General features: G+C 36.7%; 1 protein-coding gene across 1 annotated transcript; it reads left to right on the top strand.

Moving 5' to 3' along the window:
• Positions 1-40: 40 nt before the first annotated feature.
• On the top strand, positions 41-15,064 carry ZCRB1 (zinc finger CCHC-type and RNA binding motif containing 1). The gene is made up of 8 exons (XM_082851206.1): positions 41-210; positions 1,252-1,337; positions 4,388-4,416; positions 10,222-10,333; positions 10,684-10,791; positions 13,425-13,537; positions 13,645-13,720; positions 14,534-15,064. The coding sequence occupies exons 2-8, from the start codon at positions 1,254-1,256 to the stop codon at positions 14,663-14,665; spliced, it is 654 nt and encodes a 217-aa protein (XP_082707332.1). The 5' UTR covers positions 41-210; positions 1,252-1,253; the 3' UTR covers positions 14,666-15,064.
• The last annotated feature ends 10,311 nt before the right edge of the window (positions 15,065-25,375 follow it).

The following is a 25,375-nucleotide window of genomic DNA, read 5'->3' as shown; positions in this document are numbered from 1 at the left end:
AAGCGCCCGCCCCTAGACCCGCCTCCGGGGCTTGGGTCAAAGGACATCCTGGAAGAGGTAGTGCTGGTAACTTCTTGTCGCCGGCTCCTGACCCTTCCCAGGACCCGTGATGCCAAGGCAGCTGCAAGGGGCGACGAATTGTCGGGGTTGAGCCCCGAGCGAGCTGAGGGCTCGCGCTCTTCTAGTCTCCCGGGCCTGCCCCACCTGAAGGTAAACGCCTACCCAGCTGCGGCCTTTCCCTGCGGGCTCCTCCCCAGACCCAGCTGCCGGAAACATTTGACCCTCTCTCCCGCCGCCCTTTTTATTCCAGGACCTTTACTTTTCCCTGCCCTCGCATTCTCACCAGAACGGCTAACGTGTGAAGAGTTTCAGTTGGAAGCTTTTAAAAAGCGACCTGTCGATGAAGTTGTCCCCCAAAACATCCCAAGTATCAAGCGGTTTTCCCATTACATCGCGAACTGGCACGCCTTAGAATCAATATTTTGACATTTGTGATCGTAAATACACCACACACACTTTTTAAATCGAAAATTTGAACTTGGTTGATTGAGTCTGATATAACTTTCAGAGATAATTTGTTGACTTTGCAATATACGGTATGAAAATGAATTACAGATTATATTTGTAAACTGAAAAATACATATGCAGGTCAATACCCTTCAGGGCCCTGAAAACTATTCCAATAATGAAATGTATCATTTCATAATTTAGCAATAATATGCAAAATTAGAGATTTGAAAGAACTTTATTTACATCGTCAAAATGTGAGGCTAAAATTTCTTCTTAGCACCGCTCCAGAGAAAAATATTAAGACAACCAAAAAATTACCCAGGCAAATTAGTGAAAATCAACAGCTAAGTTTCTTTCTGAGCTCCCAGGCTCTTTCTCACGTGGGTAGGCAGGGTATTAGGTATATGTGAAAGCACTTTCTTGCTCTCAGCCTGAGGGGAGGTTAAGAGTAGCCTCAGAGTTTTTCCTTCATCTGTTTGAAACCCACCTCTCCATTCACGCCATATTCCATCACTGAAAGGGGTTAGTGTAAAGAATCTACTTGAAAGAAGGACCAGAAAACTCTTTTAAGTGGTGTCTGGAGAAAAGGAATTCCTTAATTCACCCAGCTGGAGTCAATGTTCCTGAGTATTACTAAGACGGAAAGTATATAAATTTGTCACTTGCCTATAGTATTGGTTTTACTTGGAATGAAGAATACCTGGTTTAAATTGCTTCTGGTTTTGTTTGTTTGTTTTTTAGAAATGAGTGGTGGATTGGCCCCAAGTAAAAGCACAGTGTATGTATCCAACCTGCCCTTTTCCCTGACCAACAATGACTTATACCGGGTAAGTTTTTGTATTAGTATTGTTATCCACTGAATTCTCTATTTGAGATACAAATGTAGCTTAAGCAAACAGTTCTCTTAGGCAAAATTCATAATAAATACATTACAATGCACTTAAATCATTAATACCAAAGACCTCTATGGTAAACATAAGTAAGTGAAAAAATTAGACACTTGTAATTTCCGAAGAGAATTCCCAGTGCTTTATAGAGGATAACAAGTTTTTTATAAACACAGAAGCCACTACTAGCATAATGATGCTGATTTTCCTCCTTGCTTACTTGGCTTTTGAAACTGGTAGTGGGGTGGAGGTTTTGGAGGAAGGGCTGATGGAAGCAAAACAGATCCCTTTCCTAATCCTCCAATCCTGAAAGTATATCTTAATTTATATATGTGGCGAAAACGTAACAGTTTAATAAAGTTTGTTTTCAGTTCAGGATAGGGGTGACTGGAGGAGAAAAAAATCCCTTCCAACATCTTCTTTCACCTTGTTACCTTACAGAGAACAAAATTTCCTTCTGTGCCTGTCCTGCAGATGGGTGGTTGAGAGGGACTGGAAGGAATGACATGAGTCGTATCTACAAGTGTGCCCTCTTTTCTCTGCTACTTTGGGTAGATGTTAAGTACAGTAGAGAGATGCTGCATAGGTGATACATAGTACTCGATTAATTAATTAACATAGCTTGAGTCTCGAACAGAGAAGAAAACAAACTTTATTGTCCTTCCTTGTAGCCAAATAGAGACATCTCTTTTTATTGAACACTTACTATATGCCAAGGACCACTTAAAAGTACTAGGTACACATCAGTGAACAAAAAGATGAAAATCCCTTTTGGCACTCACAATGTAGCAAGATAGAGAAACAATTTGAAGTATAAAAAATGTAAATGATGTTATTTGTTAGATACTAAGTTAATACTAAGGTGTTAGGTGCTAAGGAGAAAAAATAAAGCAGGAAAGGAGGGTTATTAAATGGTGAAATTTTACTTTAGGAAAGTGACTTTTGATTAAGACATGAAGGAAGTAAGAGGCAGCTATGCAGATGTCTAGGGGGGACAAGCATTTCAGGCAGACAGAGTAAATAAAGTGGAGAGAAGAGGAGGGGCAATCAGAGGTAAGCCCATTCGGGGGTGCCTTATAGGGCTTGCATAGATAATGGTAAAAACTCTGAATGAAATGAGAAGCCATTAGAAATGTTACGTAGAAAACTGTCTTTCATACAGATGGCCAATAGGCACATGAAAAGATGCTAAACATAGCTAATTATTAGAGAGATGCAAATCAGAACTACAATGAGGTACCACCCCACACTGGTCAGAATGACCATCGTTAAAAAGTCCACAAACAATAAATGCTGGAGAGGGTGTGGAGAAAAGGGAACCCTCCTACGTTGTTGGTGGGAATGTAAATTGGTGCAATCACTACGGAAAACAATATGGAGGTTTCTCAAAAAACTAAAAGTAGAGTTGCCATATGATCCTGCAATCCCAGTGCTGGTCATATGTCCAGAAAAAACTATAATTTGAAACGAGACATGCACCTCTGTGTTCATAGCAGCACTATTCCCAATAGCCAAGACATGGAAATAACCTATATGTCCATCAACAGATGAATGGATAAAGATGATGTGAGATAGATATACATACACACACACACACACACACACACACACACACACACACAATGGAATACTACTCAGCCATAGAAAAAAATGAAATACTGCCATCTGCAGCAACATGTATGGACCCAGAGATTATCATACTAAGTGAAGTAAGTGAGAAAGAGAGACAAATACTGTATGATATCACTTATATATGGAATCTAAAATATGACACAAATGAACTTATCTACAAAATGGAAACAGACTCACAGCCATAGAAAACAGACTTGTGGTTGCCAAGGGGGAGGAGTGGTGGGGAAGGGATGGATTGGGAGTTTGGGATTAGCAGATGCAAACTATTATATACAGAATGGATAAACAACAAGGTCCTACTGTATGGCACAGGGAACTGTATTCAATATTCTGTAATAAACCATAATGGAAAAAATATGAAAAAGAGTATGCGTGTATATATATATATATATATACACACACACACATGTATATGTGTGTATATATATACATATACACTTTGTTGTACACCAGAAACTAACACAACATTGTAAATCAACTATACTGCAATAAAGTAACTTTTTTTAAAAAAAGAAAGAAAATGAAAGGCAAACCACAAAAAAAAAAAAGAAAAGAGAGAAAACTGTCTTTTTGGTCTTCAGAATTCAGTATTACTAACACTGCAATCCAGTTATATTATGTTCCATGGTTACACAACTTATAGAACTCAAGCATTTATTATTACTGATTACATACATTAATGTATTCTGAAGGACTTTTGTACCAAGCATTATATAATAAATAGGACCGGCTGAAACAGTAGAAGTAGATAAGATTGCTTAGAGTGAAGATGTAGATGTAAAAGAGAAGAAAGGGCCAACTGCAAAGTACCACCAACATATTAGGGTGGGCAGAAGGAGACTGATGGGAATGGATTTTTCATTATAGAAGCTTTTTTGTTTTATGAACAGTCTATGTAAGGATTTGTCTTCTGACATAGTGATCGCTTGATGAAGTGGGGGGCTGGGGGGTAGTCCAGGAACAGTGATATTCCACAACATTGATAGCTGAAGCACAGGGTTTCTCTGGAGCTATGGTGGGGTTGATAGTTGTCATGGATATACCACAGGAACACTCAGCTGTGCAGTGTGTGTGCCTTCAATCTACCACACATGAAGAGTGTTTTTTTTTCTCTGTATGCACTCTTTTGTCAGAAATTTAGGAACTAAGGCAAATACCTGTGACACTAGTAGCCAAAAAAAGAGGATTATGCTAGTCACTAAAAAAATATATCTTCGAGGGCTTGCCTTATAGACCAGAGGCTAAAAATTTTCATAAACTACAACAAACAATGTGGTCAGTATATACAGCCTGAAAATTTAATGTTCTTTTATGATTTTAAATTAAATTGCAAATTATTATGTGGTCTTTTGTTTCAGATATTTTCCAAGTATGGCAAAGTTGTAAAGTAAGTATATCAGATTTTGAAACTTCATTTAAAAGTCTATCAGAATTTACTTCTCCATTATTTTCTTAATGGAAGTAGATTTACTATTTTTTATAAAACAGATATTTGATATAAAAAAGAAATAAAAATACTACTGTTAACATTTTATGTATATTTCAGTAATTTTTTAATATACATAAATATCTATAGACAAGTTTTAAAAGACAATTCTATACATGCAATTTTGTTGTCTTTTTTTTAACTTGACATTATATTGTAAATATTTTTCCATGTACCATATAGATACATCCTTGTATTTAATGATTTCATGGTATTCCTTTATACGGCCTAATTTATTTAAATAATATAATTTTGTACTATATTACTAAGAACTAAAACTGATCCTGTTATCCAATATAAGACATAAGTGAAAGGCTCCGATTAAATATATATTTTAGGTACTAGGAGGTGTGTTATCAAGTATACTATAAATGGATTATTATTTGTCAAACAAATAGAATATAAAAACAAACACAGTTGACTCTTGAACAATGCAGGGTTAATGAGAGTGTAAAGTAAAAGCAAGATAGTGTTATTCTATCTTACAACTAATAATATGTTCTGGTATAAATTTAAAGTCATATTTAAAATCCCAAGAATTTAGAGCATATTTATCTTGCCTAGTTGTTTTTCTTTTAGCTTTGATAAATGAATGTTAAACAGTTGAAGTTCATGTGCATCCTGAGGTTAACTTCTTTTAAACTTACTTCACTATTAAAAAATAATCAAAAATGCTACTAGGTCTTCAGAATTTCAAACAGTGATCATTATCAATCAGAACACTAATAATGATGATACGTAACAATGAATGCATAAATACGCTATGCATTGTTCTAATATCTTTACATAAATTATCTCATTAAAGTCTCACAACTACCTTTTAAGGTAGCTACTGTTATTATCCTGATATTATAAATGACAAAACTGAAGCACACAGTAAACCTAAAATCATATTGCTGGTTAGCAGTGGAGCCAAGGTTTGAATCCAGTAGTTTGATTCCAGCCTATTCCTTTAACCTTTACCTTTTCTTGATTTTTCCCTGTCAGAATCGCTGAATGAATTTCCGTACAAATACATAATTATAAGCCATGAGAATGCTATGAAGTTAGACACAGAGTTATAAGCACCTGTAAACAGGGAAGACCTGATCTAGTCTAGAGAGTCAGGGTAGATTTACCTAAGTCATTATCCTTTGAGTTGAAACCTAGAGGCTGAGTAAGAGTTAAGTAGGTTAAAAGAATGGGAGGAACATTTCAGGTAGAGGGACTTGCTTGTGCAAAGGCCCTGTGGCAAGAGAAAATAAAGCGAGATCAAGAAACAGAAAGAAGGCCAGTGTGACTTGAGATGAGTGAGCAAGAGGGAGAAAGCACAAGACAGGTCCAGAGATGGAAGCAGGTTCCTCTAAGGGCACCAAGAATCCATTAAATAATTTTAAATGAGGGAGTGACATGATTTGAATTTTTAGAAGCTTATTCCATCCAGCTTCAGTGTAGAGATTGGATTGGAGGGGAACAAGAGCACGTGCAGGGAGACCAGTCAAAAGATATAACGATAGCCCAGGGGAGAAATTTGGACTAAGATGATACAGGTAGAGAGGTAAAGACTGGTCAGATTTGAGAGATCATTAGGCAGGAAAATGGGTAATACTTAATGATATACTTACTTTGTATGTAAGGGTTGGATGAGCGAGAAGGAGGTGTTATGGATGACACCCAGGTTTCCCAGAATAGTGTCTGCTTCACTTCATGTGCTTAAATGAGTACATCATCTACCTTATATCAGGAAATGGTACCACTGTCTAGCTTTTTTCCCATGCTGGAGACATGGGAATCATTCTAGGTTTGTCTTTTTAAATCCTTGATGTAATTATTTTTCTGTTACCGTAGAAGGTACCTCTATCAAAGTAATGTATTTTAATTGGTTTATAGGTCTTTCTCCACCTCTAGACTGTAAGCCTTTTCCTGAGGATAAAAACCCATCCTACTGCCAGTGCTTAGTACCTGTGCTTGAGGCTAATGGAAAGACTGAATGGCCACATGAACAAACAAATGGATGCACGCTTTTGAGAAACTGCTTTCCCATTTGTATCTGTCTTTTTGTTTTAACATATTGAGGTAGGATTAATAGGGGTTACAGAGACAACCTTAAAGAAGATTTTTATATCAAAATAGGTGAGATGAAAGGAACATTTTATAGATAAAGCCTAGAGAGGTGCCTGGCAAATAATAGAGTAAAAATTCCATCACATGTATCCAAACATAAAGATTTGTTATTACTGCAAAAATAAATTTTTTGAATAGGGGAGATGAGGCATTGTTATACAGAGATTTCAGTGGAGACAAGCAGAAAAGAAAGGAGAAGAAATTATTTCCAGTTAAGAACTGATACATTCTGAACCCGGAAGAAGGAGTGAAATTTTTTTTTTTTTTTTTTTTTTTTTTTTTGCGGTACGCGGGCCTCTCACTGCCGTGGCCCCTCCCGTTGCGGAGCACAAGCTCAGCGGCCATGGCTCACGGGCCCAGCCGCTCCGCGGCACGTGGGATCTTCCTGAACCGGGGCACGAACCCATGTGCCCTGCATCGGGAGGCGGACTCTCAACCACTGCGCCACCAGGGAAGCCCCAGGAGTGAAATTTTAATGGGCAAAACATTGAGATTTGAAAGCGGATAGAAGCCATATGAACAGAGGCACCAGTTTAGGGGAAGTTCAGGCCATGCTTCATGAACACGGAGTGCCTTCTTGTGGCTAGACCTCATAGTTTGCAAGTGAGGAGCAGTGAAAAATGAGGGAATGGGAGTCATAATCATGAAGGATATTGATTGCTGGACCAAAGAATAGGCAACTTGAAGAACCAAAGATTTTTGAGCAAAGGAATAAGTGATTTTATTTATTCCTCAAGTAGAAGACTTTTCCACCAGCATGTGAGCATAACTTAACACCAAGGGAACCAGTAAGAATAGATTATGGAAACAGTAATGCCACCGTGGACAAGAAAAAAAGCAGTGGGAATGGAAAAGAGAGGACAGATGAAAGAATCATTAACTGAGTATGACTTAGAAAGCTAATACTTCCAAATAGTACTTTCAAAAAAACTGATTTATGACTTTAACTGACCATCACAAACATTATGAAATTTTTAAAAAGATAAAGTAACTATCTTACTTTATACTTCTTTCAAAATTGCTTAAAAACTTTCCTGTTTATGCTAACTGGTGTGGCTTTGAAGAAAACCAGCCTAAACTTGAGCTGCATCAAGTGCTTGACTTCTCTTCCTTCCTTCTAAGCCCAATGAATAAACAGATGCAGCCTTTTGAGAAAGTAAACCATTTTAGTTGCCCATTTTTCCCTAAATTATTGTAACTTATATTTTTTTTAATAAGACATCACTTTTCTTAATATCGTGGCATCTTTTTACCAATTTCATTCCAATGACTGTATAGGTACCTAATCCCAAATCCAAATAAAATAAATTTTAATATGTGAACTGTAATACTAAATCAAATTTCTGTTTATTTATTCATTCATGTTCTCTTGTCTGTTTTCCTGTTAATTCAGTTTTTAGAAAATTATTAAGCTTTGTCTTAGAGCTTTGTCTCTTTTTTTGCTATTTGGAAATAATTTCAAATTTATAAGTTACAAAAATAGTACAAAGAACATCAAAATATCCCTTGCCCAGATTGACTTATTAACATTTTATCCCCATTTACTTTATCATTTGCACTCTCTCCCCAATGTGTGTGCATGTATGTGTGTGTGTGTGTATACACACACACACCTATATGAGTATGTTTATATATATCTATGTGTATACATACACACAATTTGTTTTTGTGAGTCATTTGAGGCTGTTATAAACATCATCACCCTTTACTCCTAAATACTTCAGTGTGTATTTCCTACAAATACAATAGCGTTATATGTTATATAACCACAGTACAGTTACCAAACTCATAAATTTATCCTGATGCAGTACTTTTGTTGAATCAGTCATCCATGTTCCAGTTTTGTCACTTGACCCAATAATGTCCCACATCGAATTTTTTGCCTCTAGTACAGAATCCAGTCTAGAGTTAGGTGTTATTTTAACTGTCCTATCTTTTTAGCCTCCTTTAATCTGGAACATTTATAAATAATATAGCTCTAACCCATCTTTTTTTCCCCTCATTTTGTGTTTTCCTGATGTTGCCTCATGATTATGTGGTGGTTATGTATTCTTGAGTGGTATACTCTATAGGTGATGTGTTCTGAGGGTGTCACATCTGGATTCATACAGCATGCATCTGTCCCTCATTAGTGATATTAATTTTGATCACCCAGTCAAGACATTAACCAACTTCTCCACTGTATAATTACTTTTTTTCCCCTTTTGCAACTAAGAAGCAGTCAGTGGGAGACACTCTTGAGACAATGCAAACATCCTATTACACATAAAAATTTCATTTTAGACATAGCATTTGTTGATAATTCTTGACTGATCCAGTACCATGATTGTTTCAAATGGTGATTTTCCAACTCTAGCACTCCCTATACATTCACCAGTCATCCTTTGGCATTCAGTAGCTCTCCTTTCTCCCCCTTTTATTTATTATCAGTATGGACTTATGAATTCCTTTTTTATGTGGTTTATAATTCATTACTGTATTTAATTATTTTGGTACTCAGACTGTCCTAGATTTGGCCAATCGGTGCTCCCTCCAACTGGCTTCTCTGTTCTTGTGCCGTGCCCCATCATTACTATTTTTTTCAAGTACTCCCTTTCTTTTTTTTTTTTTAATTAATTAATTTATTTATTTTTGGCTGAGTTGGGTCTTTGTTGTTGCACACGGGCTTTCTCTATTTGCGGCGAGCGGGGGCTACTCTTTGTTGCAGTACGCAGGCTTCTCATTGCAGTGGCTTCTCTTGTTGCAGAGCACGGGCTCTAGGCGTGTGGGCCTCAGTAGTTGAGGCTCATGGGCTCTAGAGCGCAGGCTCAGTAGTTGTGGCGCACGGGCTTAGCCGCTCCGTGGCATGTGGGATCCTCCCGGACCAGGGCTTGAACCCGCGTTCCCAACATCAGCAGGCGGATTCCCAACCACTGTGCCACCAGGGAAGCCCCAGTACTTCCTTTCTGACATAGCAAGATGTTCCAAGAGCCCTGTTGAATATTTTCTTAAACTGTATTTAATGACATATGATGAGCGAGGACCACAGGACTAGGGATGGGTAAAGCATCAGGAAAAAGAACAGGCTCTGTGCTCTTACGACCATCCCTACCACTTACGTACCTTGGGTAGTATGGCTAAGAAGCACAGAAGTGGAGATTCCTTAAAAGAATATTAAGATTATAGTTATGTTCTAACACCTAGAAAAAAATAATTTGAGTAAATCACTTTACTTTTTGGGTAGAAGAGAACATCTCAGTTTTGTTTTGTTTTTTCCTGCAGAGTGAGGGAGTCAGTAGAGAAGAGGAATTATGCTTACTCCTCAAGATTCCATTGTCTCTAATCTCTTCATCCTTCAACTCTGATTAATGTTAGATTTATGATACTCCTAATCATAGCTGTGTTCACTTGTGTGAAATCAGTATCACACTTGCCCATTTCCATTCTTCTTGATATCCCATGACTTTGAAGAGTTAGCTATTTGTCAAATACATTAATTTCCTTGCTTACTCTATAAATGTTTTATTAACCCTTTTTGACCACTTGAGTTTTTCAAGTATTTATTCATATATGTTGTTTATGCTGCCTTATTATTTTTAACTGGCTATTTGTTTATGCTTTAAGGGTTACTATAATGAAAGATAAAGATACCAGGAAGAGTAAAGGGGTTGCATTTATTTTATTTTTGGATAAAGACTCTGCACAAAACTGTACCAGGGCAATAAACAACAAACAGGTAAGCCATTCATTCCCAACAAGGTTTTTAACCAAAAGCCTTTGTGCTTATCCAGGCTAAAAATGTGGGGATGAGGGGATAGTCAAGTCTGATGGATATCAGTAGGTCCTGAGGGTATTTAACGTACAGAATAGAGGTCAAAACTGTACTGGGTTCCCAAAACACTGGTAGAATATAAGGAATAAAAGTCTATTCTACAGGAAAGAATTTGTCACACCTAAGTGGGCAATTGCTAAAATAATCTAAAAAATAAAATGGAATTGAAGGTTTGAGGAAATGGGATCCAATAACTGTAGTTTTAGGTTTCAGTGAAATACATCCTATTGCATGTGTATTTTTCTCTGTTCTAGTTATTCGGTAGAGTGATAAAAGCAAGCATTGCTATTGACAATGGAAGAGCAGCTGAGTTCATCCGAAGACGAAACTACTTTGATAAATCTAAGTGTTATGAATGTGGGGTGAGTAAACCTAAAACAGTATAATTTTCCATAGTTTACTTGAAGGTATTTTTCACATCAGTGTTTTGTTTGTGTTCTCCAAGACTTCTGGATGGCTAAAATCAGGTTATGAAAGTTTTACTTTGGGACTCTAGACTCATGTAAGTAAACTCAATTGAAATGTCGTATGTAAAGTTAACCTGAGTTGGGTAATATAGGGTGGTATTTTCTCCAGTTTCCAAACCTTTGAAAGTTGTTAGATTAAAAAGTTTAAGACTAATTACTTACATTATTGTCTGAAAGATTTTAGTGACCCATAAATGATTTTAGTGACCCATAAATGATTAAGTATCACAAATCAGTAAAAACATTATGATATGACCCATCCTCTATGGGATATTGTTTTGAAGTTTTCCCCCCTATTTGTACTGCTGATAGTTCAGGAGCTGAACTATACCCAGATTTTCTTATCTAGTTCTCATCATCTGTTGTCATCCATTTAAATTTTGGGTGATTAGGAGAGATGTATAGCCACAACACAACGTTGCCCAAGGCCCATAATTGTATCAAGAGAATTTCAGTCTGGGTCTGTTGCTGCCTATTTCTAAAATGTCTTTATGTATACTAAAAAGCAGGATCCAGAGGTTAATGGGGAGCTTTCTACTGAAGAGTAGATTACTTAGAGACATTGTCCTGGCTACATGATCATATGGAAAATAGAAGGAAATGTGTTGGGGTCCTTTCCCCAGTGCCACTCACTCCCCCTCAAAAATATATACATATACAGACAGATGGGTGGGTGAATAGACAGATGGATGGATGGACGGAAAGAGAAAGCAAGCAAGGCACTGGGTACATTCTGTAAATTTTTATGATTCTGACACCTAAGTTAATGTTTCAAAACCTGTGTTCCAGAGTCCATCATAAAAAAGAAAAAAAAGAAAGGAAAGGAGGGTGGAGTTGTTATGGTCAGATAAATAAGTATATATCCACATATTCACAGTAAATATTAAATTATCTGAGAACTCCTGGATGAATCTGTTAATCTGTCTTTTTGGTTTATGGATCCATAGATTTGTCATATTATACTTAGTACATTATAATATTTCTTAAAACATCCCCCCACAAAAATCTGTTTACGTTTATTTTAGCCTGATTTTTCCCAAAGCTATTTCACTATTAAACCCCTGCCCCCATTTTTTTTTTTGTATGGCATATGTTAACAGTTTTTGGTATACCATTATTCCAAAAACAATTTGAAAAATGGTTCTCTAAGTACATCCTCTCAGCAGTTCATTAACAATAACACCTCTTGGGTTCAGCCGTGTCCCCAGGTATACAAAATACACAGTCTATTTGATGCTTTGTAAAATATACTTGAAAAGCATGATTATTTTTCTCTTCTGTTGTTCTAATCCTGGCTCAGCCTCTCCGCACACCCTCATTCTCACATATTACTTCTGAAGGTATTTTGGTAAGCTAATACACAGATTCATTGTCTCATTTTACAACTCAAACCATGTTATGGCTCATTATAATGTTATGGCTAGTCCAGCACTGTCAAATACAAACATATGCAAGCCACAGATTTAATTATAAATGTTCTAATAGCCACATTAAAAATAGTAAACAGGGTAAAAACTTAATATATTTTAATTCAAAATATTTTCATTTGAATTATGGAATTAAAATTTTTTAAATTATAATATTTTACATTCTTTTTTCATACTGCCTTCACAATCCAGTATGTATCAATTCAGACAGGTTCTCAGTAACCACAAGAGAATTATAGCTAGTGGCTACCATAAGTGGACAGTGCAGGTGTAGTCTAGATATGAAAGAAGCAAAATGAAATTAATTGATAGGAAAAGTGAGGAAGACTTTAAATTTTCCATTTGTTTTTAAAAGAAAATCTTCAGCAACATCTTGGAAGTTAGGAATAGTTTTGTCCCCATTTTATCATAATAACTTAAAATTTTTACAACTAAGGTAGATGGTCCATTTAAATTTTGAATTATTTTATATTCTGAATCTTCAGATTTAAAATGTTTGAAGGAAGAAAACTTCTTTTACTCTTAGTGAAACGACTAAAATACTTCCTTATTGGGAGTTATAATATCATAATCTCTTCCTTCTAAATATTAAAGTAATGGGTTTTAATTTCTTTGTGTATATTCCCTGTGTGACAATATTCTTTTTTTAAATTAATTAATTAATTTATTTATTTTTGGCTGTGTTGGGTCTTTGTTGCTGTGCGCGGGCTTTCTCTAGTTGTGGCGAGCAGGGGCTACTCTTCATTGTGGTGCGCGGGCTTCTCATTGCAGTGGCTTCTTGTTGTGGAGCATGGGCTCTAGGCACACGGGCTTCAGTGTTTGTGGCTTGCAGGCTCAGTAGTTGTGGCTCGCGGGCTCAGTAGCTGTGGCGCACGGGCTTAGTTGCTCTGCAGCATGTGGGATCTTCCCAGACCAGGGCTCAAACCCGTGTCCCCTGCACTGGCAAGTGGATTCTTAACCACTGTGCCACCAGGGAGGCCCCTGTGTGACAATATTCTTTCTTAAGTTATAAAACATTTTAGTCTTACGGAACCACCAAGTTTCTGTTAATAACACAACAAATTTAATATTTCTCCTTTCCTTTTTAATGGGAAACAAAAGGAAAGTGGACACTTAAGTTATGCCTGTCCTAAAAATATGCTTGGAGAACGTGAACCTCCAAAGAAGAAAGAGAAAAAGAAAAAAAAGAAAATTCCTGAACCAGAAGAAGAAATGTATGTATAGCCACTCTTAGCAAATGCATTATTGTGTAGCTTCTGTCTTTTTCCTAAGTGCATTCTGATTTTTTAAGTGCATTCTGATTTTTTTTTTAATAATTTAGTGAAGAAGTAGAAGAAAGTGATGATGAAGGGGAAGATCCTGCTCTTGACAGCCTCAGTCAGGCCATAGCTTTCCAGGTACTAAATAGTTCTTTTCTAAGGCACCATGCCATAGCTGCCTTGAGTTAACAGTTTTATATTCCTTGCTTACTTTATTAATCATCTCCTGATGGCAACCTCTGTCTTCCCCTTTGCCCCTAAACTTTAGGAGATAGGCTTTTTCTTTAAGGTCTTTAGAACAGTGTGGTGGAAAAGTGCCTATCGGTTCTTTCTAGATTTTGAGGGCCCCACAACACTTTTACTGTCTTAATCTGTTTTCATTATAGAATTGAACAGAACTATTTGATTCAAGTGAATTTAGCCCAATGGAAAAGATTTTACTAAATTGAAGATACTGTTTTAAAAGAAGCTTCATTTTAAAACAAAACCAAAAACATATTTTTGACCATTAAATATCCTAATACAAGTATACGAAACATTTTTTGAAGAAGGGTGTATAACTTCCTGATTTTATATAACCACTTATTTTGTTTTAATGTAGTTGATAAATCGTAAATGCATACATCAATTTATTTTTTCCTTTTAGTTAACTAATGTATTTTATGTAACATTCCCACATCCAACAGGGATGACAAGTAGGCTTCATTTTATATGCCTGTTAATTAGTAGAACTTGTCTAAAATAATTTTGATTAACATGGTAAGACTGGGACAAAACTTGGGGGTAGGGGAAATGGCATCTTAATGGAGTAGAACTGTCTGCACGGGCTAGGAGGGTAGAGAGTGCTGGCACTTGTGATGTATGTTTTGCCATGTTTTGAATCAATGGACTGTAAATAATATTAAACAGATTCCTGATTTTGTTTTGTTTGTTTTCCGAACCACATTACAGCAAGCCAAAATTGAAGAAGAACAAAAAAAATGGAAACCCAGTTCAGGGGGTCCCTCAACATCAGATGATTCAAGACGCCCAAGGATAAAGAAAAGCACATATTTCAGTGATGAGGAGGAACTTAGTGATTAAAATTATATATATTATGTCAATATCATTAAAAAATTTTTTAAATCTTGGAGTATCAAGTTCCATTGGGACTAAAGATTACTTTTAGAATTTGAACATAAGAACACTTAGTACCAAATAGTTTTTTACTTTAAAATAGTTCATAGGAAATTGAAAAGTAATTTTAAAGTATGTTTATCTTGCATCAAGATTTGCTAATAATCATTAATCTTGAAAACAGTTCATTTGAATAAAAAAGAAAACTTAATACTATCATAATAATGCTGTTGTCATCCCAAGAAAAAAGGTAGATAAGTAAAAAGATTTGTTTGAGAAGTTCATTATAAAAGTTTATTCATGATTGGCTTATTTGAGGACTTTTGAAATAAATTTCATCTTTAAAACAAAAACCTCTTAAAGACTGAAAAGGTTGAATGATTTATTGTGATTAATGTTAATAAAATTTTCTCAAGAGAATTTTATTTTTAAATGTAGGTGTTTTTGTCATCTTATTTCTTTTACCTTTATCCCAATCTGGATACATTGTAATTACCCATAAAATTTAAAGTAAAGTAGCTCTCAAAGGTTTGTAACCAAAGAGCAGTAATTTGTCCTTTGGCACAAAGTTCCATTCCCCCAAAACAGCCAGCTTCTATATTTGTGCCTTTTCACATGTACATACATCTTGCTAAATAAAATACATATATTTCTGCCACTTAATCCATAAAAGGATGAAGGAAGACTTTTCAATCTCCTATACTCCCCTCTGCCCTCCTCCACCTTCCCAACATGGCTACGTTAAAATTTTTGGTTAAATCCATATTTTATTGTTTTTATTTTAGGAACATTGAAATACTGTTCAGAGCTAATGAGTGTGCTATGATTACATTTTTCCTAGAGTTAATAATTGCCTTGTTTTTTTCATGTATTATATTTCTTTGTATTTATGATTGAAGCTTCCCATACCTTTTGCAGATGGATATATGGGAATGGGATTACGGAGCCTTTAATTTTCTACTTTCTCTATTTCTGTACTATTGAATGCTTTTTAAAAGAACATCTATTTATTAGTTTCTTAATTGCTAAAAAGCAATAAAAATATTTCCACTTTGAAAACTATAAAGGCAATGAAAGTGTTAACCCCTTACCAACAAAATATCTTCTAGATCTCAGTGAGGAAACCAGACAAAAAGGTTGAATGCTGGACTCTATTTTCTGTTTCACCCATTAATTCATCAAATTTAAAGCAAAGAAAAAAATTGGGAAAAAAATGCCACGAAATACAGAAAAGTTTATATGAATACCTTAAAACAGAATAGAGAATGAGCTAGTGACATAAACAATATATAGAAAATTTAAAATAGTAAATGAAAATATTTTATCAAAGATTCTATTCAACTAGTAGGACATTAGTTTTTTTTTTACCTAATTAAAAAAATTAGTGGTGATGAAGATGTCATAAGAATACTTGTATTATATACTGGCTAATTTCTGAAGGGTAATTTAACAAGTATCAACTATTAAGTATGTTCTATTGTTTGAACTAGAAACAACATTCTCTTTTATCCTAGGGTTCTAGTCAGAAATACAAATATTTATGTACAAAGGTATATATTATTTAAAATTCAGAACACAAATAGTTAAATATCAACAAAAGATAAAGCATGATACATAAAAAAGATTATTAGAAAGCATTAAAATGTTTCAGAGAATTCCTAATGGGATGGAAAAACATTATGGATTTAATGGCAAGTGCAAAATACCTGCTGTGTATGGATACATACATGCATATGGATGGGAAAGTCAACAACTAAGGTAGTAATGGCATAGCAGTTAAGACTATAGTCTCTTGACGGACATACCTAGGTTTCTGTGGCCACGTTTCCACTTAGAGTTGATGGCCTGAGGCCATTTACCTAACCTGAGTTCTCTGAAAAATAAAAAGGTACAAACAACGCCAAAGGACAAATATTGTATAATTCTACTTATACAAGGTACCTACATTAGGTAAATTGATAGAGACAGAGTAGAATCGAGGTTACCAGGGACTGGGAGGAAGGGGGAAGGGAGTGTTATTGTTTAATGGGTACAGAATTTTTGTTGGGGATGATGAAAATGTTTTAGGTGTAGACAGTCATGGTGGTTACACAGCGTTGTGAATGTACTTAATGCCACTGAATTGTATACTTAAAACGGTTAAAATGGTATTTTTTTTTTTTTTTCCTGCGGTATGTGGGCCTCTCACTGTTGTGGCCTCTCCCTTGCAGAGCACAGGCTCCGGACTTGCAGGCTCACGGGCGGCCATGGCTCACGGGCCCAGCCGCTCCGCGGCATGTGGGATCTTCCCGGACTGGGGCACGAACCCGTGTCCCCTGCATTGGCAGGCGGACTCTCAACCACTGCACCACCAGGGAAGCCCTAAAATGGTAAATTTTATGTATATTTTACCACACAAACAAATATACAAACATAGCTGGTTAAAATTTTTGTGTAAAGAGCAGTTAAGCCACCAGGACCCTTCCTGCCACCCGCCAGTCATGCTGAACCATGATACCTGCAGTCTCCTTCCCCTGCCAATGTCCAAAACACTCTCAGATAAGTTCATTTCACCTCGAGCAGGGGATTGGTGGTGGGGGAAGATGTCGTTCCTTCCCAGGAGAAAAGACACAGACACTGGAAATTTGGGCCCTAAAAAGAGGTCAGTTCAACAATAAAGTCCCTCAAGTTGATATACCCAAGGTGGTGGTGGTGGTATATGCTTCTGATCAGCTTTTAAGTGCTCCACATTCAAATAATGAACAGACATATCAGCATCAACAAGTGTTTGAGGAAGTCCTCAAACAGCAGAAATCCAAATGACTAGACCAAAGAAAGGAGCTTGGAGGAGCTGAGGAATTCTGGCTTTAAAAATCTGACTCCCTGGGTTTCCGGGAAAAGGACTGTGGACCTGTAATAAACTGGATGATTTCTAACGTAAAAGCAGCTGTCAATCAGAGAATGCCCATCCTACCAGATATAAGATATGTTTTCTTTCCCTCTGCAATCATTTATTTACTCATTTGTTATTTTGGGGTTTTTTTTGACTAGGTGCCTATTCTGGAACTGCTGGTTATAATTTTCAGAAACTGCTGCCTATTCTGGAACTGCTGGTTATAATTATCACAGAAAACAGATGGCCACATGTAATAGGACATATTTATATTATAAGTATTAACTGTTAATTCATTTCTTTGTTTTATATTCCATAAGTGTGTGTAATTTGTGGTACACAACAGTGATCACGAAATATTTAGGCATTAATACGTGTAAATAGTAAAAGAGAAGTACTTGAAAGCTTTACATAGAATATACCAGAGCTAGATCAGTAATTTAGGCACAATTGTTTATAGAGGAGTGAAGCATGATTTTAAAAGGGGAGGTAAAGGATCACTGGATCACATAACTGAGACATTTAGCTTCAGAAATGGATGAAGGGGTTAAAAATCTAATTAGAAATATCTTTTTCTTTGTCTCTTAACCACTGCTTTCCTCTGTACTACCTTTGTTTTCCACAAACTTACTTTATGAGATAGCAGGGATGACCACCAGTATCTCTAAAGCTAGGAATCCTAAGAATGAGAACTCGTCTCCCCCAACGGTTCCAGCAAAAGTCCCAAGAAAGCCCTAATATGCCAGTCCTGTGTCCCAGTCCCCATTCTGGAAGATGAGTAGGTCAGTCCGACCCAACTCACATGGATATTCCCATGCAATGTGGTATTTATGTTCAGTTTGGAATCAACGTGGAAGTTCCTTATCTTGTCAAGCCTGTTAGGCTCTCCCTTCATCATTGTCAAAGGCAGAATACTGAGGCAGCTGAGCGGGATGCACAGAGAAAACAGATGCAGCCCCAAACAAAAAAGCTATTTCCCCGGGCTTCCCTGGTGGAGCAGTGGTTGAGAATCTGCCTGCTAATGCAGGGGACAGGGGTTCGAGCCCTGGTCTGGGAAGATCCCACATGCCGCAGAGCAAGTGAGCCCGTGCGCCACAACTACTGAGCCTGCGCGTCTGGAGCCTGTGCTCCGCAACAAGAGAGCCGCGATGAGGCCCGCGCACCGCGATGAAGAGTGGCCCCCACTTGCCACAACTAGAGAAAGCCCTCGCACAGAAACGAAGACGCAACACTGCAAAAATAAATAAATTAATAAACTCCTACCCCCAACATCTAAAAAAAAAATTATAAAAAAAAAAAGAAGCTATTCCCCATAGTCAGCAATGTTCATGGGTAACTTGCAAAACATGGAAGGAGGGTAAAGGCTCTTTGGAAAGCAGTTTGATAAGCACTGTTACTTAAAGTAACAACATAAGCAACTGCAGTCAGAGAGCAAACCCAAGACAACAGGATGGGTTTAGCCATTGTCAATTATTTTAAAAATTGCTTTCATAAGATCCAAATTTTCAGAATCCTTAGGTACTGTTACAGATGGAACCAATTAATAATTTTAGTTAAGCTCTGGTACCTAGAATAAGCAGACCAGAAATACAACACCTTTTATAGAATGTGGTCTTTTAAGCAGATTCCTTTCTGGAATTGTTGCATTTTTTATCACTACATCTTTCCAAATACATGGCTTTTTTTTTCCCTCTGATTGTATTTTTCTTTTCCATTATGGTTTATTACAGGATGTTGACTATAGTTCCCTGTGCTATACAATAGGACCTTGTTGTTTATCCATTCTATATATAATAGTTTGTTTGCATGTGCTAGTCCCAAACTACCAATCCAACCCTCTCCCACCCCCCTCCCCCTTGGCAATCACAAGTCTGTTCTCTATGTCTGTGAGTCTGTTTCTGTTTCATAGATAAGTTCATTTGTGTCATATTTTAGATTCCACATGTAAGTGATATCTTTCTCTTTCTGACTTACTTCACTTAGTGTAATAATCTCTAGGTCTATCCATCCATGTTGCTGTAAATGGCATTATTTCATTCTTTCTTATGGCTGAGTAACATTCCATTGTATATATGTACCACATCTTTATCCATTCTTCTGTCAATGGACATTTAGGTTGTTTCCACATCTTGGCTATTGTAAATAGTGCTGCTATGAACATTGGGGTGCATGTATCTTTTCGAATTATAGTTTTTGTCTGGATATATGCCCAACAGTGGATTTGCAGGATCATATGGCAATTCTACTTTTAGTTTTTTCAGGAACCTCCATACTGTTCTCCATAGTGGCTGCACCAATTTACATTCCCACCAACAGTGTAGGAGGGTTCCCTTTTCTCCACACCCTCTCCAACACCAAATGCATGGCTCTGTGTGAAACACATAACCTTTTATAAGGAGATGGTATAATTTGGTGAGATTTATTCCAGGATGGAAGGATGATTCAACAGCCACAAATCAAAACACCATAACAAAACAAAGGATAAAAATCATATGATCATCTCAATAAATGCAGAAAAAGCACCTGACAAAATTTGGTATCCAGTTATGATAAAAAACTCTCAACAAAGTTGGTATAAAGAGAATATACCTCAACATAATAAAGGCTACATGTGACAAACACACAACTAACATAACTCAATGGTAAAAAGCTGAAAACTTTACCTCTAAGATCAGGAACAAAACAGGGATGCCCATTATCACCACTTTTATTCAACATCATATTGGAATTCCTAGCCACGGCAGACAAGAGAAAGAAAGAAAAGAAACCCAAATTGGAAAGGAAGAAGTAAAACTCACTATAGGCTGATGACATGATAGTATATATAGACATCCTTAAGCACTTGACCAAAAAATTATTAGAATAAATGAATTCAGTAAAGGTGCAGGATACAAAATCAATATACAGAAATCTGTTGCATTTCTATACACTAATAATGAACTATGAGAAAGAGAAATTAAGAAAGCAATCCATTTACAACTGCATCAAAAAGAATTAAATACATAGGAATAAAATAACCAAGGAGGTGAAAAACCTGTACTTTGAAAACTATACAACACTGAAGAAAGAAATTGAAGACAACACAAATAAATGGAAAGATATAACATTCTCATGGACTGGAAGAATTAGTACTGTTTAAATGTCCACTCTTCCCAAAGCATCTACAGATTGAATGCAAACCCCATCAAAATATCAAAGGCATTTTTCACAGAAGTGGAACAAATGGCCCTAAGATTTGTATGGAACCCAAAAGACCCAAATAGCCAGAGCAATTTTAAGAAAAAAGAACAAAACTGAGGTATCATGCTCCCTGATTTCAAATGATACCACAAAACTACAGTAGTCAAAAATGTATGGTATTGGCATAAAAACATATACATAGATAAATGGAACAGAATAGAGAGCCCAGAAATAAACCCATGCTTATGTGGTCAATTAATTTAGAACAAAGGAGCCAGGAATATACAATGGGGAAAAGACAGACTCTTCAATAACTGGTGTTGGGAAAACTGGACCACTTTCTTACACCACATATAAAAATAAATTCAAGGACTTCCCTGGTGGTGTAGTGGTTAAGAATCCGCCTGCCAATGCAGGGGACACAGGTTGGATCCCTGGTCCTAGAAGATCCCACATGCCACAGAGCAACTAAGCCCGTGCGCCACAACTACTGAAGCCCGTGCGCCTAGAGCCCATGCTCCGCATCAAGAGAAGCCACCGCAATGAGAAGCCCGTGCACTGCAACAAAGAGTAGCCCCCCGCATGCCGCAACTAGAGGAAGCCCGCGCACAGCAACGAAGACCCAACACAGCCAAAAAAAAAAAAAAAATTAAAATGGATTAAAGACTTAAACGTAGATCTGAAACCATAAAACTCCTAGAAGAAAACACAGGCAGTATGCTCTTTGACATCAGTCTTAACAATATTTCTTTGGCTATGTCTCCTCAGGCAAGGGAAACAAAAGCAAAAATAAACAAATGGGACTACATCAAACTAAAAAGCTTTTGCACAGCAGATAAAACAATCAACAAAGCAAAAGGCAACCTACTCAATGAAAGAAGATATTTGCAAATGATATATCCAATAAGGGGTTAATATCCAAAATATATGCCTTCGGGGCTTCTCTGGTGGCGCAGTGGTTGAGAGTCCGCCTACCGATGCAGGGGACACGGGTTTGTGCCCCGGTCCGGGAAGATCCCACATGCTGCGGAGCGGTTAGGCCCGTGAGCCATGGCCGCTGAGCCTGCGCGTCCGGAGCCTGTGCTCCACATGGGAGAGGCCACAACGGTGAGAGGCCCGTGTAATGCAGAAAAAAAAAAAAAGAAAAGAAGATCAAAATTAGAGGGCTTATACTACCTGATTTCAATACATAATATAAAGCTACAACAATTAAGAGAATGTGGCATAAGGATAAGCATATGGAAAAAATGAAACACAATTTTGAGTCTGGAAATAAACCCTTACCCTCATGTTCAGTTGATCTTTGACAAAGATCCCATGGCAATCTAATGGGGAAAGGATAGCCTTTTCCACATATATTGCTGGGAAAATTGGATATCCACATACAAAATCATTAATTTAGACACTTACCTCACACCATAAAAGTCACAGGAACTTAGTAAACACCTTGAACTCAAGAAGGGCCAGGCCTTATGAATAAAGATCAAGTTCCTAGAGAGGAATAGGCTCTAGGACAAAACCTAAACAGATTCATACTAAAAAAACCTACAACCAAGACTCTAGAAGATCAGGATGATTCTCTAATAATATAATTGCCTGCCAGAACAAAAATCAACACTCTGCAGAGGAAGATATTAGAATTCAGAGTCTCGTCATCTTATCATCCACCATGTCAGTATATGATAAAAAATTACTAGACACGTGAAGAAATAAATTGCCTACACTAGTATTTTTTATTACTGAATTTGACTCAGAGAAGGGTGAACAAAATTTCTAAGGTTAATCACTAACCCTTTGGCTTCTTTCTTACCAAGACAGGCCAATATTAATTCTTAAATGTTTAAGGGAAAAAGCAGAACACTCAAGAATGAACTCCTTAAACAAGTTGTCTGAATAAAAAGTATTATTCAGATTTCATGGAGTCTGTTATTGTTTGGCTCTGGATTCACTTACCAAAATTGATGCTATGGAAATTTTCACTTTTATTTAAACTGGAAAGAACAGATAGGAAATTATGTAATTAATAATTTTGATAAAGCAATTATAAATGGATGGCAGTGTTTTCAAGAAGCTGTCAGAGGATAGCTGTTACCTATTAACACTGCCTTGATTTCTGGAAACTCAAAAAGGTTCTAAATTAACATAAGACTGTTAACAATGACCATAGAATTTTCTAATAGTAAAACTTCAAAGCCTTTCCATTGTTAAATCCTGCAAAGTTTCAGGGTGGGAGTGGGGAAACCATTATTATATCAGTGTGACTGTATATAACCCAGAAAATCCATTATGTTTCATTTTGACTCATTCATTTGACATAATATGAATAAAACTATCTTTTCCCTTTTTCTACATAATAAGTGTACTTTCCTAGGAACTAAATAGCTTCCTGCCACCACCTGATCACCACCTCTTTAGTTATTTTACTCACACTTAACACTGTATGATACCACCTCAAATAGAATCAATTAGTTAAATAAATTTGGTTCATAACCCAACCGCTCTCTCATTCCCCAAGGAAGAAAGGGGAAAATGCTAGGCTAAATGCTGTTCATAGTGCCAAATAATTCAAGGTACATAGGCAGAAGTGTGGTCAGGGTATATTTGGAATAGAATGATGACAATTCTGTATTCAGGTCACAATTATAGGAAAAAGTCTGCATTCAATGTTCACACATGGAGAAAAGATAAAATCAGAAGCAAAATATTTACTTCATAGGCAGAAGCTGAGGTTTGGGATTCAAGCCAACTGCAAGGAACCAGTTCATAACCAGGCAGGAAACTTATCTGGAAACAAAGCAGAGAAATGAGGTCACACAGTAGTGGAAGCCTGGACTAACTGCCCACTGCCCTCTCAGTGATGTAACGGATTGAACAGATCAATCTCAACAAGTGTAGATTACTCTTTAGAACAAAATATATTTCAGGAGGTTGCAGTTGATGTGTCTTTATGTAATTTTAAAAGAAGTGATGAGCAGACATAGAAAATAAACATGGTTACGAAAGGGGAAGGCAGCGGCAGTGGGAGGGATAAATTAGGAAGTTGGGAGTAACATATACACACTACTATATAAAAATAGATAACCAGCAGAACTGTTTAGCACAGGGAACTCTACTCAGTATTTTGTAATAACCTATAAGGAAAAACAATTTGAAAAAGAACATACATATATATATATATATATATCTGAATTGCTGTGCTGTACATCTGAAACTAACATGATATTGTAAATCAACTATACTTCAATTAAAAAAATGATGAGGATGCTTTAAAAAATTTTTTATATCTAATTCTCTTCATCTCTAATAATACTGAAAATAAGAATTCAAAGGTTTCTTCTAAATTGTGATTTTCTATAAATTTGTTTACCAGGTGACTATAAAATGATTCAGAAACACACACACACACAGAACAAACATATGACCCAGCAATTCCACTCCTGGGCCCCTTTAGGGCCTCCTATAGGCAGAGCTGATACAGCTAACAAAGAAATGTTTCCAGAGTCACAGAACCAGCATCACAAAGGGGGATTCAAGCTCAGAGACAGTAGCTTAATAACCAGCACACTTTCTAATCCTTATATCTTTTACTTCTTTTTCTTGCCTTACTGCCCTAGCTAGGGCCTCCACTGCAACACTGAATTGAAGTGGTTACAGCAGACATCCTTGTCTTACTCCTGACATCAAAAGAAAAGCTGTCACAATTTCACCATTAAATATGATGCATACTGTCACTTATTGGTAGATTAAGAAAATTCCCTTCTATTCCTAGGTTTCTAAGAAATGTTAAATGTTATCAGCTAATGGATATTGAACTGTATCAAATGCTATTTTTCAGCATCTATTGAAAGGGTCTTATCATTTTTATTTTATTCTGATAATGTGTGAATCACATCACATTCCTTGAATAAATCCCACTTGGTCATGATGTATGTTTATGGACTGAGTATTTATGTCCCCTCAAAATTCATATGTTAAAGCCCTAACCCCCGGTGTAGCTCTATTTGGGAATGGGACCTTTGAGGAAGTAATTAAGGTTAAGTGAGGTTATAAAGTGGGGCCCTGATCCCATAGAACGCGTGTCTTTATAAGGAAAGACTTCAGAGATCTCCTGCTCTCTCTTCATGGGCACTCAGAGGAAAGACCCATGAGGACAAAGTGGCCATCTCCAAGCCAGGAAGACCGCTGTCACCAGAAACCCAACCAGCCAGAACCTTGATCTTAGACTTACCACCCTCCAAAACCGTGAGGAAATAAATTCCTGTTGTTTAAGCCATGTATTCTCTGGTATTTTGTTACGGCAGTCTGAGAAGACTAATATGATACGTTGTGTTATTTATATCTTGCTGGATTTGGTGTGAGAATATTTTGTTTAGAATTTCTTCATCTATACTCTGAGGGGCTTTCCTTCTCATGATATTCTTCTAAGTTTCATTTCTCTTTATATCCCTGTTGAGTTTTGATATCAAGATCATGTTTGCCTCGTAACCTCTAGCTGAGATGTTTTACACTGGCATTTCTTTCTTAAATGTTCCATGAACATATGCAGGGGAGCTATCTGGGCTTGCGGGTTTCTTTGTGGCAATTAATCATAGACTCAATTTGCTTAATGGCTATAAGAATATTTT

The sequence above is a fragment of the Leucopleurus acutus genome, assembly GCF_964270905.1.
Source record: "Leucopleurus acutus genome assembly, chromosome: 11".
Classification (NCBI taxonomy): Eukaryota; Metazoa; Chordata; class Mammalia; order Artiodactyla; family Delphinidae; genus Leucopleurus; species Leucopleurus acutus.
Note: the sequence above shows the minus strand (reverse complement) of the source record. Positions and strands in the feature narration are given on the sequence as shown.

Bases quoted from the DNA above. Each gene is read 5' to 3' on its own strand.
- ZCRB1 (XM_082851206.1), top strand. From the start codon at position 1,254: ATGAGTGGTGGATTGGCCCCAAGTAAAAGCACAGTGTATGTATCCAAC. The intron at 4,417-10,221 runs GTAAGTATATCA...TTATGCTTTAAG, and splicing joins AAGTATGGCAAAGTTGTAAA to GGTTACTATAATGAAAGATA. The intron at 13,538-13,644 runs GTATGTATAGCC...TTAATAATTTAG, and splicing joins CCTGAACCAGAAGAAGAAAT to TGAAGAAGTAGAAGAAAGTG.